This window comes from Nannospalax galili, unplaced genomic scaffold, assembly GCF_000622305.1.
Source record: "Nannospalax galili isolate Female #2095 unplaced genomic scaffold, S.galili_v1.0 scaffold340, whole genome shotgun sequence".
In the NCBI taxonomy this organism is placed as follows: domain Eukaryota; kingdom Metazoa; phylum Chordata; class Mammalia; order Rodentia; family Spalacidae; genus Nannospalax; species Nannospalax galili.
In genome coordinates, this window is record NW_008347519.1 from 340,115 (window position 1) to 360,255 (window position 20,141).

The 20,141-nt window shown below is 51.8% G+C and overlaps 2 protein-coding genes across 15 annotated transcripts; one reads left to right on the forward strand and one right to left on the reverse strand.

Annotated features, from left to right (window-relative positions):
• Window positions 1-3,312: 3,312 nt before the first annotated feature.
• Window positions 3,313-11,754, forward strand: B4galnt1 (beta-1,4-N-acetyl-galactosaminyltransferase 1). 3 transcript variants are annotated; one of them, XM_017800865.2, is made up of 11 exons: window positions 3,313-3,669; window positions 4,295-4,513; window positions 5,014-5,178; window positions 5,293-5,399; window positions 5,850-5,890; window positions 6,033-6,213; window positions 8,490-8,588; window positions 8,701-8,891; window positions 9,299-9,439; window positions 9,680-9,869; window positions 11,023-11,744. In XM_017800865.2, the coding sequence occupies exons 2-11, from the start codon at window positions 4,296-4,298 to the stop codon at window positions 11,238-11,240; spliced, it is 1,551 nt and encodes a 516-aa protein (XP_017656354.1). In that variant the 5' UTR covers window positions 3,313-3,669; window position 4,295; the 3' UTR covers window positions 11,241-11,744. The 3 variants fall into 3 exon arrangements, with proteins under 3 accessions (XP_017656354.1, XP_008842272.1, XP_008842273.1); XM_008844050.3 differs by having other exon boundaries at window positions 3,315-3,669; window positions 9,629-9,869; window positions 11,023-11,754; XM_008844051.3 differs by lacking the exon at window positions 3,313-3,669 and adding an exon at window positions 3,691-3,838 and having other exon boundaries at window positions 9,629-9,869; window positions 11,023-11,754.
• An 86-nt stretch (window positions 11,755-11,840) lies between these two features.
• Window positions 11,841-19,344, reverse strand: Slc26a10 (solute carrier family 26 member 10). Of its 12 annotated transcripts, none has more exons than XM_029568788.1 (18): window positions 18,966-19,344; window positions 18,392-18,514; window positions 17,686-17,843; window positions 17,344-17,508; window positions 16,991-17,092; window positions 16,155-16,237; window positions 15,864-16,050; window positions 15,650-15,763; window positions 14,050-14,127; window positions 13,865-13,960; window positions 13,348-13,454; window positions 13,168-13,237; window positions 12,982-13,098; window positions 12,810-12,843; window positions 12,648-12,730; window positions 12,502-12,556; window positions 12,304-12,410; window positions 11,841-12,001 (listed from the first exon to the last, which is right to left on the reverse strand). In XM_029568788.1, exons 1-18 carry the CDS (start codon window positions 19,303-19,305, stop codon window positions 11,963-11,965), a joined length of 2,058 nt encoding a protein of 685 aa, XP_029424648.1. In that variant the 5' UTR covers window positions 19,306-19,344; the 3' UTR covers window positions 11,841-11,962. The 12 variants fall into 12 exon arrangements, with proteins under 12 accessions (XP_029424648.1, XP_017656352.1, XP_017656350.1 ...); XM_017800863.2 differs by having other exon boundaries at window positions 15,864-16,011; window positions 16,940-17,092; XM_017800861.2 differs by having other exon boundaries at window positions 16,940-17,092.
• Window positions 19,345-20,141: the final 797 nt, after the last annotated feature.

Sequence of the window (20,141 nt, forward strand, 5' to 3'; positions counted from 1 at the left end):
TGTGTATGTGTGTTCATGCATGTGTGCATGTGTATGTGTGTTCATGCATGTGTGCATGTGTATGTGTGTTCATGCATGTGTGTATGTACTTGCACATGTGTGAAGGTCAGAGGACAACTTGCAGAAGAATCGGTTCTCCTACCACCATGTGATTCCTGGGGATCAAACTCAAGTCATCAGACTTGGTGACAAGTGTCTTTACTTATTCAACCATCAGCAGCCCAATCTGTCAGTTTATTATTTTTATTTATTTCTATTATTGTTAGGGCTGTTTGCTTGTTTTGGGTTTTGAGACAGAGTCTTCCTATAACCAACCCCAGCTGGCCTGGAACTCACTATGTAGACCAAGTTGGCCTGGATATCACAGAGATCTGCCTGCCTCTGCCTCCTAAGTACTGGAAAAAAAGTGTGTCACCACATACAGCTTAAAAAAATATTTTTAAGATTTATTTTTACTATGTGTGCTTGAATATGTCTGTCTATGTGTGGGCATGTGTACATACCCTTGGATGCCAGGGTATCGCTGGAGTCCCAGACAGTTCTGAGCCACCTGATGTAGGTGCTGGGAAGTGAACTGGGATTCTCTGCAAGAGAAGTTTGCACTCTTAATCACTCAGTCATTTCTCCAGCCCCCATTTTTAAAGTGTACTTTTGCTAAATTACCTAGGCTATCTCCAAACTCCTGGACTCTAGTTGACCCTTCTGCCTTACTTAACCTCTTGAATAGCTAGGAATACAGACACACCACTGAACCTAGCTAAGAACATTTTTTTTTCTGGTCTTTTTGAAACAGGGTCTCCCTGCAGCCCAGCTGGCCTGGAACTCACTATGTAGACCAGGCTGGCCTTGAACTCACAGAGCTCCATCTGTCTCTGCCTCTCGAGTGCTGGGATTAAAGGCGTGCACCACCACGCCTGGTCTGCTAAGAACATTTTTATAGTGAAATAAAACATAGATTTTATTGTCTTTGATACTGCTTACTATGTTCATCCAGAGGCATGTCCAGCCTTTTGATATTGTGGCATGGACATTGTCATCTGTAAAGTTTACTCTCGACACCACACAAATGAGTTTCTAGAAAATCTCATACTGTTTTAAGAGCGCTTATGATTTTGTATTGGGCTGCATTCATAGCTGTTCTTGGTGCAGGTGGCCCACAGGCTGACAACTAGACATACTGGAGCCAGTAGAGAATACTGGTTAAGTGAATTGACACCGGGGCAAACTGTGGAGTTTTCATCTTAATTTTGCCTTTTCTCAGCTCTGTGATTCCTGGTTCCACATCTGGAGAATGAGCTAATTGCACTTTCATTGTAGGATAGTTAGTTGTTATTAAATGAATAACTGAATGTTCAGTATTCACAACAATGGCACAAAGAAAGTGATAGCTGGTGAGTTAACTTTCATTTATAATATATATATATATATTTTTTTTTTTTAGAGACAGGGTCTCCTTCTCAAAAGATGGGACCGAAGAGATGGCTCTTGCAGAGGATTTGAGGTCAGTGCCCAGCTCCCATGCCTGGTGGCTCACAATCACCCGAAACTCCAGCTCCAGAGGATTTGATGACTCTGTCTGGACTCTGCTGATATCTTACTCATCCATACACACACACACACACACACACACACACACACACAGAGTCCAGGTTATCCTCTCTAAGGATGAAAATCCAGCTAAGCTCAGGTCTTAAGAGGAAGTCACCTTATCTAGTCCCACTTGTGCTGCTAAAAAGTCTGCAGCTACATGAGGAAGCAAAGGTAATTATCTGAAGAACCACCCAACTGAAAACTCCATATTGCTTATACAAGATAACCTCTTTTTTATAGTGTTTAGAGATAGAGCCCAGGGTATATGAGGCATGCTAGGCAAGTATTCTCACAACTTAATCATCAACACTTGGCTGTTTTTATTTTTTTATTTTTATTTTTTGTTGACACAGGGTCTCTCCATGTAGGCCAGGCTGGCCTTGAATTCTTAGAGAATTCTGTCTGCCTCTGCCTGTGGATTGCTGGAGTTAAAGGGGAGCACCAAGAACCCTGGCTAGTTTTGTTTTTTAAGATTTTATTTATGTGGATGTGTGTGTCTGTGTGAGTGTGTGCATGTGTGTGAGGGTCCCCGTGGAGACCAGAAGAAATCATCAGATACCCTGGAGTTACAGGTGGTTGTGAGTTACCGCATGTGGTGCTAGGAACTAACCTGGGTCCCTGTGGAAGAGCATCTAAGTGGTCTTAATCATGAGCCAGCTCTCCAACCCAAACCTTTGGTTTTTTGACAGGATCTCACTAATGTAACTCAAGTTGGTCTTAAACTCATTGCCCAGCCCAGGCCAGTCTCGGATGGGCAGATCCTCCTGCCTCTGCTTCCAGAATGCTAGGATTACATGCTTGCACCCCCAAGCAGTCTTTTTTAAAAAACTTTTTATTGAGCTTTGGTATATTTTATACAACAGTTCTTAGGCAAATTTAGACCCCCTCCCCCAACCAAGTCCCCACCCCATCAAGTATTCTTACATAGGCTAATTAATATTTCCCTTTATATCTTGCTTTTTGTTTGTAAACAAAAAATATTACTTTATGTGTACGACTGTATTGCCTGCATGTATGAGAGTGCACCCGTGTAGTGCAATGCCGGAGGTCAGAAGAGGTCGCCAGATTCCCCTGGAACTGGAGTTAAGGACGGTTCTTAGCCACCAGGTGGGTGATGGGAATCAAACCAGGGTCCTCTGCAAGAGCAGTCAGTGCTCTTAACCACTGCACCATCTCTCCAGCCCCGCTCATTTACTTTCTAATATTAAAATATTTGGCCGGGCGTGGTGGCCCACGCCTTTAATCCCAGCACTCCGGAGGCAGAAGCAGGCGGATCTCCGTGAGTTCAAGGCGGGCCTGGTCTACATAGTTCCAGGACAGCTGGGGCTACAGGGAGACCCTGTCTCAAAAAAGACCAAAAAAAAAAAGGATTATTTGATAGACTTGGAAATTGTTTTGGTTTAGGGAGGGTGGAATTTCCCTCTCTGGTGTTCCCCTCCAGTCTGCACTGGAAGCAGGGGAAGTAGTCTTTGGGGTTATTCGGTAATTGCTGAAGGTTTGTGGGCCAGGAGCAAAGGTGAGGGAAGACTGTGTGACTGCCTTTGTGAAGGGACTGAGAGCAGGCTGGTATATCAAGGTTTGGGCGAAGGGATGCAGGGCTGGGAAGAGGACCTTTGGGTGCGGGCTCCGCTCCCGGGCAATCTCCTCCGCGCCCACCAGAAGGCGCCGCGGCACCCGCCTTCCCGGCCAGAGTCTGAGCCTCTGCCGCATCCAGCCGAGGAGCAGAGCGCCGGCGCTGCGGTGTGGAAGCGGGCGGGAGCCGGAGCCCTCCGCTCCCTGCCGGGGGGCCGCGGTGCCAGGAATCCCGGCTTTGTTCTCCGGGCTGGGGTGCGGCGGGGTCTTAACTCCATTTTCCCCGGCAGGAAACGTCTAGAACCACCCCCACGCTGAGGTCTACAAAGCCCTCTGAGCCCAAGGGCGCTCTCCGGAGGCAGGAGGATCCCCCACACGCCCAGGCTTACGCCCAGCTCCCGCATCTGGCCGCCCCCGGCCCCATGAGGACCCCAGGGCTGGGGCTGGGAGCCCGGCGCAGCCCAGACCGAAATCTTGCGGCGGCCTCAGAGCGTGAGCGTTAGACAGGTCAGTGCCCCGGCGCGACGAGCGGCCGAGGTGCAGGCGGGAGGAAGCGCACCGAGACCATCCGAGGCGTTCTCTCGGCCGGGGCACCCCCAGCCACGCAGTCGTGCTTCTGCCATTTTCCTCGCAGGCCAGGTGTAGAGCCACCCCTCCGCAGCCCACCCGGGCCCAGGTGATGCTTGCCCTCCAGCGGGGTGGGGGCGGGGGCGCGCGGAAGGCCACGGCTCTAATAAAGCAGCGTTTTGCTACTCGCACCACTGCATCCAAATCCCCGCATCCAAGCCACCGCATCCGAAGGGCTCTTATGATGCCAGGCCTCGGGCGTGCGAGAAAACCGCGATATGGGGAAGAGAGAGAAAGAGAGAGAGAGAGAGAGAGAGAGAGAGAGAGAGAGAGGCCGAGGGACCCTGAAGCCTGGGAAATGAGGGGGGGGGGCCCGAGAAAAAGACTCTAGGGGGGGGAAGAGGGGTACCGAGAAAACGACTCTAGGGGCGATCCTAGCGCCACATGTGCAGCTGACAGCACCCTCGGGAACCAGTCGGAGCCTACGAGGTCGCCCGGGTCTAGGGCCCCAGCCCTCACCTTCCCTCCGCCCTCTTTCTCACCCACCGTCCTACCCTCATCTCAGGATGCAGCTGGGCCGCCGGGCCCTCTACGCGCTAGTCCTGCTGCTCGCCTGCGCCTCGCTTGGGCTCCTGTACGCCAGCACCCGAGACGCGCAAGGGCTCCCGAAACCCCTGGGGTTGTGGTCGCCTCCTCAAGGTCCCCCCAGGTCCGAGCTGCCAGATCTTGCCCCTGAACCCCGCTACGCACACATCCCCGTCAGGATCAAGGAGCAAGTGGTGAGGTGAGGGCTGACAGCGGCGGTGGCAGGCGCAGAGCGTTCTGGGGGGGGTGGCCTGATTGCTTTTGTTTCCTCCACTGCTGGACTTCGATGCCTTGGGTGAAGTGGGAGATGAAGAGGGTTCCTTGGGCTGGGGGAAAATCTGTTCTCTCCCATCTCCTCCACTCCTCCATGGACACTGGGAAGTGGGAGGATGTACAGGCAGGGGAGGACCCAGAGACACTCCCTACCATCCTGATTAAGACTTGAGATTCCAGAGGGGTTCCTGAATGGTGACTAGGAAGACATCCTAGTAATTGGCCCTCTCTACACGTCCATCAAGTCCAGATTTAGGGATAGGCCCTCCCATCTGTGGTCCCCTCTTGGGGGCTATTTGAACAACTGTTTTAGAAGACAGATCCTAGATGGGCAGAGTCTAGGGGTCAAAGTGTGAAGTGCTGTGTGCTTTGTGAGATGAATGGAGCTGTGCACCTGAGCTCTGAAGACTCCTGTCCCCACTTCAGGCTGTTGACTCAGAACAACTGCAGTTGTGAGTCCAGTGGGGGGCGCCTCACCCTCCCCTTCCAGAGACAGGTTCGAGCCACTGACCTCACCAAAGCCTTTGACCCAGAGGAACTGAGAGCTGTCTCTGCCACCAGGGAGCAGGAATTCCAAGCGTTCCTTTCAAGGTACCAGTGAGAAAGAAGGCTACCTCTGTCCAGGGAGGGTCGTGGTGCTCTGTTAGTAGACCTGTGAAGAGAGTCCCTCTCCTGACTTCTTTGTGCTCCCCTCCTCTACTGCAGGAGCCAATCCCTGGCTGACCAGCTGCTCATAGCCCCTGCCAACTCCCCCCTACAGTATCCCCTACAGGGTGTGGAGGTTCAGCCCCTCAGAAGCATATTGGTGCCAGGTAGGAAAGGGAAGTCCTAGGGGATGGATGACTCAGGCCAGTGTGAGGTTGGCATAGCTGGAAGTTGGGTGGAGAAGAATGAAGAAAGAATGGAATGAAATATGAAAATTCCTGACAAAGGGAGCTTAAGATGTTGGAGGTGAGGGCAGAAGGGACCCTAGAGTTGTCAAGAATTGAAGAAAACTGGGGAGGTTTGTGGAGAGGCATCTCTTCTTTGCTAGCTGACCAGAGGTGGACAGATAGGGCAGACCATAGAAGAAATATTTCTTTAATGGGAAGGAGTCAAAAAGCAACCACTCTTGAATATATTCATAGTTAGGCAAAGCTGAGGACTCAGCTGAAAAAATGGGTATAAAGTTCTGTGATGCATGTGATGCAAAAGGGAGAGAAAGTGAGGAAAAATTCAGGGCTGTCTATGTGACTCTGCTCCCCACCCCATCTTCCTCCCAGGGCTAAGCCTGCAGGAAGCATCTATTCAAGAGGTATACAAGGTGAGAGAAAACAGAGCAAGGAGGCCAGGTGGGCATGGAGAATGCTGGGAGGGACACAAGTCCACCAAAAGGGATGGAAGACTCAAAAAGGCAAGAGGTGGGTCTGGGGTCTAACCCTGCTCTCTCCAATCCCCTCTGCCAGGTGAACCTGACTGCTTCCCTAGGCACCTGGGATGTGGCAGGGGAAGTGGAAGGAGTGACTCTTACTGGAGAGGGGCAGCCAGATCTCAGCCTTGCCAGCCCAGGACTGGATAAACTCAACCGGCAGCTGCAACTGGTCACTTACAGCAGCCGAAGCTACCAGACCAACACGGCAGACACAGGTGTGAGGTCTGGATAGGGGTGGGGGGCAGGCTGAGAGAACAAGAAGAATCCAGAAAAGCTGGATTAAACAAATGGTGGAAGGTGTGGGAGGCACTCAGGCAGTGGCCAGAACTGCCTAGAAACGCACACACAATAGATGTTTCAAGGACCAGGAGTGAGAGAAGGGGCCTTTGTTCATCTGGGGCCAGAGCAGGCCAGAGGGAAACCAGAGCCTTGGATGTGTTCCCACTCTAGTCACCATCTTGGCCCCAGGAAGTGACCTACTGCTGGAGCCACAGGCCTCAGGCTGTATTCTCAGCCCAACACTTACTAGGGGACAAAGGCCTTTACCTTACAGAGATCCATTTCCTTCTCCTGCTTCTCTCCAAAGCTTGCTTCTAAGTTTGATCTTACCTGAGTGCCTTTGCACCTGCTGTTCTCCCTGCCTGGAATGTTCTTCACCAAGATTTTTGCATGGCTGGCTCCTTCTTGTCATTTAGATCTGAGCTCAAATGTTTGTTGATATTATACTATTTTGCCTCATTTTCTTTCTTTTGGGGGAGAGGAAGGTGAGACAAGGTCTCCCGGTAGCCCCAGCTGGCCTGGACCTCATTATGTAGATAAGGCTAGCCTCATCTCACAGAGATCCACCTGCGTCCCAGTCTTCCAGTGCTGGGAGCAAAGGTGTGCACCACCACCCACCACACCCAGCTCTATTTGCCTCATTTTCCTTTTAATATCAGTCCTGGACTTTGCTTATTTGCTTAGCCTAGAGCCAAATTGATTAGATCCTGGCAACTTTGTTGTGTAAATATGAGCAAGTAACATTTCCATGCCTAAACTTCATTTCCTGTAATAGGACTTTACTTGATAGACTATCTTAAGGACTGAATTAATCCTATTTTAAGATTTTTGTTTTGTTTTGAGACAGGGTCTCATCTCATGTAGCCCTGGCTAGTCTCAAACTCACTATGTAAGTGAGAATGACCTTGATTTCTGCTCTTCCCACTTCTTCACAAGGGCCAGGATGACAGGTGTGTGCCACCATCCCCAATTTAAGGTCTTTTTTTTTTTGGTCTTTATGAGACAGGGTCTTCCTGTAGCACCAGCTGGGACTCACTATATAGACCAGGCTGGCATTGAACTCACAGAGTTCTGCCTGCCTCTGCCTCCCAAGTGCTGGGACTAAAGGCATGCACCACCACACCCAGCTTTTAAGGTCATTTTTTTGAAAAAGTGTGTAGCACAGAGCCAAATATAGTGGTTCATACCTGTAATCCTAGCACTTGGGAGATTAAGGCAGGAGAACAGATAGTTCAAGGGTATCTTAGGCTATAGAACAATAACTTGTCTCCCCACCCCAAGTATCTGGCATGTAGTAAACCTCAAAAAAAAAGATTAACTTTTGGGGAAGAGGGAAAGATTAGCTTTTAACCAGGCATTTTAATGGAGCTAAAGTTACAGATGGTTGTGAGCCACTCAGTGTGGGAGCGGGAAACTGAATTCCGGTCCTTTGCAAGAGCAGTATGCTCTTTTAAACACTGAGCTATCTCTCCAACCCCTCTTCCACCTTTTAAAAGAGAAAGTTCAGGGCTGGAGAGATGACTCGGCGGTTAAGAACACTGGTTGTTCTTGCAGAACACCTGGGTTCGAATCCCAGCACCCACATGGCAGCTAACAACTGTCCGTAACTCCAGTCCCAGGGGATCCAACAGCCTCTTCTGACCTCCACAGGCATTGCACAACTTGGGTGCACTTACCTACATGCAGGCAATATACACTTACACATAAAATAAAAATAATAAATAAATAAGATTTTAAATAAAATAAAATAGAAATTTCTGGGCTGGTAATTTAGCTCAATTCATAGAGTGTTTGTCTAGCATGCACAAGACTGGGTTAAGTTCCCAGCACTACATAAAACCATGCATAGTGGTACACACCTGTAATTCCATTCAGGATGGGGAGGCAGGAGGACGGAGAAGTTCAAAATCATTCTTAGATATAAACCTTGTTGAGGCCAGCCTGGGCCTCAAACAAACAAGTAATGAATATAGCTCAGTGGCAGAGTGCTTCCCTAACAAGTGGGAGGCTCTAAGTTCAACCCCCAGCACCACAAAACAACACATATAAGTTCCATGGAAGTCAGAACCTTGTGCCCTTGCCCACCAAGACAGAACATAAACAAGGCATTTAACTATTGATCACTGAAAAGAGTGTCATTCCAGCCTTAGGGACCCAATTCCAGCCTTAGGGACCCAATTTGTTTTGTTTTGTTTTGTTTTGTTTTTTCTAGTCTGGTTCTCCACCAAGGGACATAAAGTTGTCTTCACCATCCGCATAAGACATCCTCCCAACCCCCGGCTGTACCCACCTGCATATCTACCCCAGGGAGGTGAGGCTGATAAGATCAGGGAAGAAAGGTGAAGGGCCTGGGAGGGGATGCTTTCTTGCTCTCTTTCTGCCACTTTCCCTGTCTGGCACCCAACCCTGAGTCTTTCTTTCAGCCCATTACAACATCAGTGCTATGGTCACCATTGCCACCAAGACCTTTCTCCGTTATGATCGGTTAAGGACACTCATTGCCAGCATCCGACGCTTCTACCCTACAGTCACAATAGTCATCGCAGACGACAGCGACAAACCAGAGCGCATTAGCGACCCCCACGTAGAGCACTATCTCATGCCTTTTGGCAAGGTGCGAGCCTAGGAGACAGAAGAGGGTGCCAGAGGACTCTGGGAAGGGGGCGTGCCCTCAGTCTGCAGCTTCCCATTGAGGACCACCTGCCTCTTCAGAGTCAAGCCGGTGCCTGTTGCAAGGATTTCTCTAGAGTGGGGATCTTGCTTAGCTTTACTCTGCATTCTTGAAATGGTGCTTAATACCTATAAGAGTAAAACGAATGAATGTACTCACGCAAGAATTAAATGTATTTAAAGACCGCTAGGAAGAGGGATGGGAATGGGGGCGGGGATTAAACCTAGTTTCGGGTTGGAACGCACTCAAAAGTTTGGAGCACTCACAGGTTGTCGCGAGGGTCAGGGGAAAGGAAGAAAAGTGGCAGAGGTTGTCTGTTTCTACTCCAACGATACCCAACTCTCCCCTAGGGCTGGTTCGCAGGTCGGAACCTGGCCGTGTCTCAAGTGACCACCAAGTACGTGCTGTGGGTGGACGATGACTTTGTCTTCACGGCGCGCACGCGGCTGGAGAAGCTTGTGGACGTGCTAGAGCGGACGCAGCTGGACCTGGTAGGGGAGGGCCCGCACGACGTGGGGTGGAAGGAGGACGGCCACCTTGGGTTTCTCTGCGGTCTAGAGAAACGGATGAAGCGGAGTCTGGGGGGCGGACCGGCTGACGATGTAGCAAGGGAAAGGGAGCGCAGACCTACCCTCTTAGGGACCTCGCCTTACCTGGAGCCATCCTCCCACTCCCCGCAGGTGGGGGGCGCGGTGCGCGAGATAACAGGCTTTGCCACCACTTACCGGCAGCTGCTGAGCGTGGAACCGGGTGCTCCCGGCCTTGGGAACTGCCTGCGGCAAAAGCGCGGCTTCCACCATGAGCTAGTTGGCTTCCCAAGCTGCGTGGTCACGGATGGCGTGGTCAACTTCTTCCTGGCGCGCACGGACAAGGTGCGAGAAGTGGGCTTTGACCCACGCCTCAGCCGCGTGGCACATCTAGGTAAGTGGCGTCCCCTCCCGGCAGGGCCTGGGAAGGACCCTGTCCTGCTTGGGGCGAGCGCAGTGCCACCAGTGGTACCACCCGCTTGCACCACTAAAGCAAGTCTGCGAAGGTTTACCAGGTTTACCAGCGTGATCTGCACCTGGGCTTTAAAAAAAACATTTTCTCCTGCCCGGCATACCGCTTAAACCTCCGTGCCCAGCACCGCTCAGCATAGCCTCTGGTCAGCCTCGAACTTTTCCACCACTGCCAGGATCACCCCTGCTGTACATCCAGCAGCTTCCCCTGGTTAGACCACACCCAGAGTATTGAATCTGGTATTTATTGAACCTCTTAGGCAAAGAGATGTTTTGCTCTTTTTTTCAATTAGCTATTTAATGTGTGTGTTTTGTCAGCATGTATGTAAGTCCACTGATCCGGCACACGGAGGCCAGAAGATAGCATTGGATCCCCTAGAACTGAAGTTACGGACAGTTGTTAGCTGTCCTATGGGTGTTGGGAACTGAACCCAGGTCCTCTGGAAGAGCAGCCTGTGCTCTTAACCACCGAGTCATCTCTCCAGCCTCATTTTTCCCTTTTCAGATGGACTTCATTTTACCCGAGTAGAACAGAGAGAAGTTCATGTCTATGCAAGACCCTTAGCAACAAAGTTTTTTTATTTTTTTATTTTTTGGTCTTTTTGAGACGGGGTCTCCCTGTAGCCCCAGGTGCCCTGGAACTCACTATGTAGACCAGACTGGCCTTGAACTCACAGGGATCTGCCTGCCTCTGCCTCCCAAGTGCTGGGATTAAAGGTGTGTGCCCCCAACACCAGGAGGGTTATTTTATGTGTATGAGTGGTATTGCCTGCATGTATGTGAGTGTACCCGTGTCGTGCAATGTTGTGGAGGTCAGAAGAGGGCTTTGGATTCCCCTGGAACTGGAGTTAAAGACAGTTCGTAGCCACCATTGGGTGCTGGGCATTGAACCCAGGTCCTCTGCAAGAGCAGTCAATGCTCTTAACCGCTGAGCTATCTCTCCAGTCCCAGGAAATAAGTTTTATAGTATGTATGCAAGATTTGGAGTTGACTAACTTGATCTTCCTTTTTTTTTTTTTGGTCTTTTTGAGACAGGGTCTCCCTGTAGTCCCAGCTGACCTGAACCCTCATCCCAGAATTCTTCCTGGATGGACTCGGTTCACTTCGTGTTGGCTCCTGCTCCGACATCATTGTGGACCATGCATCGAAGGTGAAGCTGCCGTGGACATCAAGGGATGCTGGGGCAGAGACTTATGCCCGCTACCGCTACCCAGGATCACTGGATGAAAGTCATGTGGCCAAACACCGCCTGCTCTACTTCAAACACCGGTTACAATGTATGACAGCTGAGTGATGGCTGATTTGGGCCTTCCCACTGTCAGGCTGGGCCCTGCCTCCTTGTCCCTGTCCAGGAATTCCCAGCAAACCCCTCTACCCTATGAACTCTCCTTTCATGACCCCTGACCTCCTGACCCTCTCCCACCCTTTCAAGCACCTGATCCCACACAGGGGCTTGTCCTGGTGACACCCCTCCTTTCTGTGAGTGCCCAGAGGCCAGATGGAGCTGTAACTTCTCCCACAGCCAGTGCCAAGTCCTCCCCCAACCCCATTCCTATGGGGCAGGAAATGGGGGGTTCACTTTCCAAGTGCCAAAGAGCCCAGGAGGACTCTAAGATCCTCAAGTGGAAACACTCTCATCTCCTGAGGGGGCAGGGAAGCTCCCAGTGTGCAACCCCAGGGCCATGCACCCCACCCAGCTCTGGATCCAGCACCCTGTGCACCGGCTCCAGCCTACCCCCACAGAGAACACTGTGACTCTGCAGTTTTGTGGGGCTGGTGAACACATGGTGAAAAGCCATTTTTGCTTGTGTCTCTGCAGTACTTTGGGCATGGGGAAAAGCGGGTAGTAAGGAGGAGAGATTCATACGCAGACACACAGACCCACTTCATGAACTGCAGATGCTCTCAAGCGTCACTTTATTCATTGCATTGTGCTCAAAGACCACAGCCTCACACACATGCACGCACGCACATAAACACACACTGTTGAAGCCCTTCAAATACCAACTGACCCAGTTAGATCCACACTGTGCAAATCTTTGGGCCAGTGAGCTCCTAGAGAAAAGAAGGGACAGGTCAGGAATTAAATTAGGTACTACCATCCTCTAAGATGCACCAGTGCTCTGTGAGCACACCACCCCCTTTGGGATCGTAGTTCAGTTCTTTACCCTTGGTGAAGCTTGACCCAGTTTCCCTAATTTGGTCTTATATCTACTGGTCGCCCCTACTACCTCCCTTTTGATCTTCCTCTGCCCCTTCTCCAAATCCCTCTCCCTAGATCTTCAGCTATTCAGCCAGCCCTCCTTGCCCTAGCTCAGCACCTCCTGGCTGCCACTCTGGATGTTACTTCCCCTTACCAGTCTCTCCATGGCATGTGCAGCTGCATCCTGGACACTCACAAAGAGCTGTTCGGGAGTCACTCTATCCAGAAGTCCTACCCGGGTCAAGGTCTCCAACACCAAGGCTGTGGGAAAGGTGTAAATCCATCCCGTGTCCTCTTTCCTCTCCCAAGTGCCCAGGCAGTCCCCAGCCTCTCCAGCCTTCACGCCACGAACCATTACACTGAGCCAGGAGAAGACAGATCCCAGCATCCTGGCATCGGCTGGTGAGCTGCAGGAATCAGGCAGAGGAGTTAAATGCCAAATCAGAGGGTATGTGTGGGGTAATGAGGGGCTCATCCTCAGCCTACCTACTGTCTCACCTGCACCACTTCCCTGGCCCCTGCAGCATCCGCAAAGGTGATGCCGCTGAAGTCTAGGATCACCACTCTGATGGGCTCAGCAGCTAGGATGGAAGAAGGCAGGAGTACCCAGATGCCCCCATGGGTCATGGCCAAATCTCCCTCCTTGTCATCCCATCTCACCTTTGTCAGGTAGGCTACCTGGCATTGGAGACTCCTGTAAGGTCAGAAGGGCAGTCACCACCTCCAAGACACAGGCACCAACTCGCACCCTTTAGGCCCAAGGATCTGCCACAGAACACATCTGTCTCCTAATCCCTGAGGGTCCACACGCCTCCTTGACCAAAATCCTCACCTTGCTTCTTTCTCCAAGCCCCAGATGCCACTCCAAGATTTGGCGGAACTGCCCACGGGTTGCAAAATAGAGTGGTGTTGGATAGCTCAGGATGCAGAGACCTGGAACCTGGAGGAGCTAAGGGGTGAGAGGGTCAGAAACAGCCAGTCTAATCTCTCCTTCCTTCTTTGGCTGCAGCCCACCCACCTTATGGCTCTCTCTGAGTGGCCTGTAGAGCTCGGTCCCTTCAGCCAATCCAAGTGCCAGGCACTGCACCCTAGGGAAGAAGCTGCAGTCAGGTTCCCAGCCTAGCCTGATTTGGCTAGAGTCATCCCAAAGTATCCATCTCCCTTCCCTTAGCTCAACTCCACTCATCTCTATGCCCACCTCTGGGTACGGCAGATCACAGTCATCATGGAAAAGATCACACCTACAGCCAGGCCCAGGTCCACATTCAGGGTCACTACAGCCACCCATGTGACCATCCACACAGCCTGAAGAACATGGGTATGGGTGGATTGCCCAGAAGAAAGACTGGGGTTCAGGGGCAAATGATGGGAAGGGTGGCCCAGGAGAAAGTAGGAAGTTTGGCAGAAGAGGCTAACTCAATAGGACACACACCAATGTGCCATTTGGGAGGTCTGGTCTGGGGATGTAGCTCAGTGGTAGAGCTCTTGCCCAACAAGCATGAGGCTCTGGGTTCATTTTTAATACCACCAAAAAAATGCCTGCAAACAAATACTCAGTTCTGGGGGTCCAAACCCCACCCTTTTCCTTTTCTCTGAGATACATATGAGGTCTGTGTGTTGGAGGTGTGTGGATTAAAGAAGTTAGGATAATCAACTTTGGTCCAGGGTAGAGGAAGGGTGGAAGGGGGTAATCTGAGGGTAAGGCCATTCCTCACAAAGTCCACACGACTGATGTGCCAAAGCTGTGGAAGTTCCTGCATCTGGAAGAACATCTGGCGCATGCTGGAGATGTTGATGCAAGCCAGAACAGCCTTGGGGCAAAGGAGGTAGGCTGATTGCCCCAATATTTCAATATTCAGCCACATCCCCTCCGGTGTACCATATCTCCTCTACTCCCTACCTTGGGCAGATAGTAGAAGAAGGGCCCCAGCCACAGCAGCACAGACAGGACCACCATGCAGGAAAAGAGGCCTGCCAGCTGCAGGGAAGGAAGAATGGAAACAAGGGAGCACCTCCACCCCCACCTGTGTGGGAGCTGGTCTCCCTGCCCAGTCAGCCTCATCTTCCTCAGAAGTCTCCCTCCTCCCAGATCTCCCTCACAGACATCCTTCACTTCTCAGACACAGTGATATTCTGCCGTTCACCCTCCAGTTAAATGTCTGTCATTTGCTAATCTCCCCTAGATGTATGTGGTTCAAACTTCCTATTTTTGTAGTCTACATCTCGCTTAAAAGCCAGTCTTGGTGCTGGAGACCTGATAAGCAAGCCTACCACCTGCTTAAGACACCAGAAACTAAGGAAAACAAAACATATTAGGGGGAGAGTGGTATGAAATATTTCCTTTTAAATTTTTTTTTTTATTTTTTGTGTATGAGTGTATTGCATGTATGTAAGTGTACCCACGTCATGCAATGCCCGCGGAAGTCAAAAGAGGGCATCAGATTCCTCTGGAACTGAAGTTATGGATGGTTGTTATCCACCATGTGGGTACTGAGAACCAAACCTGGGTCCTCTGCAAGAGCAGCCAATGCTCTTAATCGCTGAGCCATCTCTCCAGCCCCATTTTTTTTAAGTTTCATAGGAAAAAAATCAGAATTTTATCTCCTAAAGTGTTGGTTTAGCCCCTCTTCGCATGTGGGTCTGTGTGGAGTGGGTAGGTGTGTGTATGTGTGTTCACATGTGTGTAGGGGCACATGTGCCCATGTGCTTGTAGAAGTTCACACCCGGAATCTGTCTTCATCATCCTCCACCTTATTCATTGAGGCAGGGTCTCTCAGTTGAGCCCAGAGCTCACTGATACAGGCCAGTCTAGCTAACTAGCTTGCTCTGGGGAGCCTCTGCCTTCCAAGTACTGGGATTGTAGGCCAGTCACCACACCCATTGCTGTTTACATGGGTTCTGGAGATCTGAACTCCAGTCCTCATGCCTGTACAGCAAATGTTTTATCCACTGAGCCATCTCTCCAGCCCAGCTATCTTTTTTTTTTTTTTTTTCTGAAACAATGTCTCAACTCTGTGGCCTAGCTAGCCTGAAATTCCAGACCTTCCTGCCTCAGTACTAGAATTCTGGGTGCTAAGTCCTAGCATAACATCCACTTATTTTATTTTTAAGTACATCTGAGGTACCACCGCTTTTCTCAGTGTTCACGGCCTACAAAGTCCTCATGGAGCTTCAATATCTTCTAACTACTCTTTATAATCCCATCCCTGCTGGGTGTGGTGGCACACACTTTTCAATCCCAGCACTCAGGAGGCAGAAGCAAGTGAATCATTGTAAGTTCAAGGCCAGTCTGGTCTACATAGAATTCCAAGCCAGCCAGGACTACATAGTAAGACCCTATCAAAAAAAAAAAAAAAAATCTTGTCCCTTCCCTCGCCCTCTCTTGATTTCCGTCCTTCTAAACATAGCTGTCACTGGGTATCTACTTGTTTCACCATCCTCAGTTGTCACACCTGCCTGAATGTCCCATCCTTTCTTCTCCCCCAAGGATGCCCTCTTACCTGTGTATTCCCACCAGCATCCACTAGTAGGCTGGTTGTGGCCAGTGTGGCAGAGTTGGGAAAGCAAGAGAAGAGAGACGAAATGAGGTTGGAGACACCATGGGCCAGGAGCTCCTAGAAGGATACAGAGAGATGAAGAGCAGGGAGATGTGGGCATAGGGGAGTAAGGCTAAGGGGTTACTTCTGAAAGAGGCTGGGGTCCACAGAGTCACACCTGGTTAGGGTCAATACTGTAGCTATACTTGTCTGCATAGATGGAGGCCAGGGACGTGGACACAGCAAAAGTAACCAATGCGATGGGCAGCGAGTCAGCCAATATCCTGGGCAGCTCAGCCAGGTTAGGGAGGAGGGGTTGGGGAAATCTGGAGAGGGAGGGATCCATGATGAGGATGTGTTGGGTACTGCAAGGAAACAGGGAAGGAAGAGCAAATAGGGTTGGGCAGGACAAGGGAAGGTGTTTGTGGAATAAGTAGAAGAAAAAACTGGTATCTTTTCATTCTCTTACCCTCCAGGCAACAGTCCCACTACCTGGACATTGTATCTTGTGTCCAGGGAAGAAGTGAAGCAGAGCACCGAGGCCAGAAGCACCTGAGGAAAGAAAATATTAGGGCCTAGAAGGAGATGGGGCCCTTGGCAGAGGCTAGAAGAAGCTCACCTGAAAGAGAATCCCAGTGTGGATCTGGGCAGGGAGGGGAAGTCCCAGGAGTTTAGCAACTGGCAAAGCCACAGCAAGTTTGGAATGGGCACCCGACAACTCATCCACAGTGAAGGGGGGTGGGGAGGGGAAAGAAGCATAATGTTTGCCTGAGGCTATGGAGAGACAGGGAAACAAGAGGAAGCTTCTTGGGAAGTGGTGGATACAAAAGATACACCTGAACCATTCTAGGCAGAAAAGTGAACTATATCTAAGAATATATGTGCTGCCTGTGGAAACCTAGGACATTTATTTACCCAGGAAGGGCACAGTCTAGATGGGGAGTGAAAAGTGAATTACAGTGAATTACAATGAAAGAGCCTATGAGGAGAGAAGAAAGATGCCAGGTGAGAGCGCACAGTAGGGAGGAAGGCGGTCTAAGGTCTGGAGGCACTCGGTGAGCGAAGTGAGACAGTGCAAGCAGGGAATTCTAGTGGGTCAAGTGCTCTGGGGAAGAGGCCTGGAAAAGTGCCCATGCAAGCAGGACCTCTCGCGTGTCACCGCTCTGCATTCCACAAGGGGGCGGCAGTGACCAGATCCCACTAAATCAACAAGATCTCGAACCACAGAGAGCAGGCACCTGGGGCCGTCCTCACCATGACAACTTCCCCTGGGATTGGAGTGGGTAGCCTGTCCCGGAATCTCACATTCAATTCCTTGACCGGCATTAGGAGCGCCAGGCTGAGTGCCGAGATAGTCAGTTCTGCTGGACTGCTCTGGGGCAGTGCGGTGAGCACCGCAGCCAGCGTCTGCCGGGAGGAACCGGGAGCAAAGGCCAGGCCTCAGCGTTAACTGACCCCCTCCCCGCCGCAGCATCTCATCAGACCCGGGCAAAGCGCTCTCCCGCTGTGGTCAGGGCTTCCATCTTCGCAGCACCCAGGTGCAGCCGCATGGTTCTTTAAACTCTTTCCTCGTTACACTGCTAGCCCTCCACCCTCCGTGTTTCCTCCCCTTTTCCTGTTGCCCTCTTGCTGCGACTTCCAGAAACCTCTTCTCCCACCTTAAAGAGAGAGAAGCAGCCGATCTGGCGTGGGAGAGACAAGCCCAAAAGGCTTGGTAACTGGGATACCAGAACGTGCAGCGCGGCCCCGCTGGTCAGCGCCTTGACCACAGGCTCGGACAGAAAGGTAGACAGGACACCGAGCCGCAGCACGAACATCCCCAGCTGCAATGGGGAAGATGCGCAATCAGCTCAGGCAGCGCAGGGCACCAGCTCCCCGGGGCATGTCTGCCACCCGGGACCTGAACATGAGGCTTGTTCCTGCCTCCCTCCCCTGGCCCAACCGCCCTGGTCCTCTTGCGTGGATGTAGCCCCCAGGACGCTCGCCCGGTCCTCCCTTACCATCAGCGCCCCACTCCCGAAGGCCACAGCAGCTGCCGTCCCAACTCGCTGAGCCTCCAATTGTTCCCTTTCAATTCCACTCAGGTTCCCCGCGAAGGGTTCGGGCACCAGACGCTCGACTGCAGAGCCGGTCATGAGGCTGAGTACTGCGAAAGTTCCTGGAGCCGAGGGCCAAATGCTGAGATCAGTAGCTATGCCCTCCGGGCAGAGCAACAGCCCAGACCCGGCAGTTCTGGAGGTCGGATGCTGCTGTCCCACCCGCTCTCTTAGAAAGCAGCTGCCCACATGAAGACCAAGGGGTCAGGAGCTGGTGCAACAGCCAAGAACCCGTGGGGAGGGAGGAAAGAAGGGCGCACCGGCTGACCAGAATTTCCCCTTCTGCAGGCTCCCGGAGGACAGTGTGTGCTCCGGTGCGGATGGTGCGTCTCTTCTTTCCCTGCAACTCCCGGAGTTCATTTTAACCAAGTTTCACCGGAGAAGGAGGAGCCAAGTAAACTCCCTCCCGTTTGTACCCACTCCAACAAGCCTGCCTAGGTCAGAGAGCTCCGTGGCAAAGGAGGTGGTATTGCAGTAGGGCTCCCAAGAGAAGGGTAAGAAGAGGAGGAAAAGTGAAAGCGGCGAGAGTAATGGAGCTCGGTAGCTTAAGAAATAGCCGCAAATCTTTGCCCATTCTCACCCCAAAGAGGAGAGAAGTCATAGGCAGTACCTGGCCACTCACCCGTGGACAGGTGTCTCCCGGTGCCCAGTAAACTGTAGATGAGGATGGGAAAGAAAGAAGTGTAGAGTCCGAACACCGGGGGCACGGAGGTCAGGAGCGCAAAAGCCATGCCTGGGGGAGAAGAAGGAGAGGTTTGCCGGAGTGAAGGGGTGATGGACACCAACTTCCAGGTCCCTCCCAGCTCCACATCAGAGATCGTAAACGGTGTTTAGGTTAGGGAATTGAGAGGTTAATGGGCCTCAGTGGGAGGTCGCGAAGCTGACAAAGTCACAGATCCTTGCCCACTTCCTGGGGGGGCTGGGGGACGGCAGGCTTTGTACCGCTCTCCAATTCCCTGAGCCGGAACGGAGTCCAGCACGTCTCACAGGATTGCACAGATGAGGGTGGGAATGTGATGGAGCACCACAGTCTTTCTCTCGAACTGGGCCTCAGATCCTTGTCTCCAAACCCGCAGGGACACTAACTTACCACCCCACTGCGAGATTCCCAGTGGAATCGAGCCTCCTTCCAGGAGCCCCTATGCGGTTTGGAACCCCGGCAGACTGGAGTTGGGGCGTCTCACCCTGCGGCACGTGCACGATGCCCACGGTCACTCCTGCCACAGCATCCCCAAGCAGCCAGGCCCTCCAGCGGTACTGAGGCAGCCAGCGCAAAGGGGGCAGCCTTGCTAGCAGCAGGCGCCACGCCCCCTGTCCAGAACAAGCGCCGACTCGGCGCCTCCACCGCCTGCACTGCTGAGGCAAGCAGGACTCCGCTGGTAACTCTGGCTCCTGCTCTGCGACCCCGAAAAGTTGCTGGAACCGAGCGTGGGTGAGAGGCTCCCTGAGCCTAGTGCTCAGCGGAGACTTGCAAGCGGAAGCTTCCCGGCCGGAGCAGGTCATGGAGCCTAGTGGCCCGCTCATTTTGCCCCTGACCCCTGCAAGCTCCTCCAGGTCTTTCTTAAATACCCATCCGCTCCGCTAGCCCTGAGCCCGCCTCCATAAAGCAGGGTCCAATCCAGACCTGTAGGGCTGCGCTCTCTAGGGGACCTCCTCTGGTCAGGCTTGGGTGGAGAAAGTCCCTGTGTTAGGCGTTTCCTCAGACATCCACAGCCGGATCTGACCGCTTTAGCGCCCTGGAGCCTGCTATGAGAGTGTCTGAGGGAAGGTGTGGAGAGAAGGGACAGGCTCACAAACACTTGCTAAGTCCCAAGGCCCACTGTTTACCACTGGTAATAATCCTCACCTCTTCACCTTGGGCTCCTTTCCCCATCTGCACTTTGAGCAAATCAGGAGCTGACTTTTGGTTGGGTCTTCAGTTTTTCCCTGAGCCTGCTGCATCCTCCCAGCTACCAAGCAAAACGTTCGGAGCCAGTTGGGAACCCCCCCCCCGAAGGAAAGTGGAAGAGGCTTTGTTTCTGCAGTTTTATAAACCACTACATACATCTATTGAACAGGGACAGTGAACAGGACCACTCCATACCTATACAAGGAGTGGATGTGCCTCGTTTAAGGAAAATACTGAACAGGAAATTTTTATTCCAAAAAGGCCCTAAATACCATCTGTTACATTCAAGTGTTATTCTCAAAATAGGCACTCAAAAATGCATGTCTAAACTAGGCACAAAGGGTTTGCCCACCCACCTCATGCACCCCTGTGGTCCCTAAAGAAACACAAAGACTCTGAGCTCCAGGATTCTGTTTGCTGCCATACCCTCCTCCATTCAATTGGCACCTCTCCCCATCACCTTCTGGTCCCC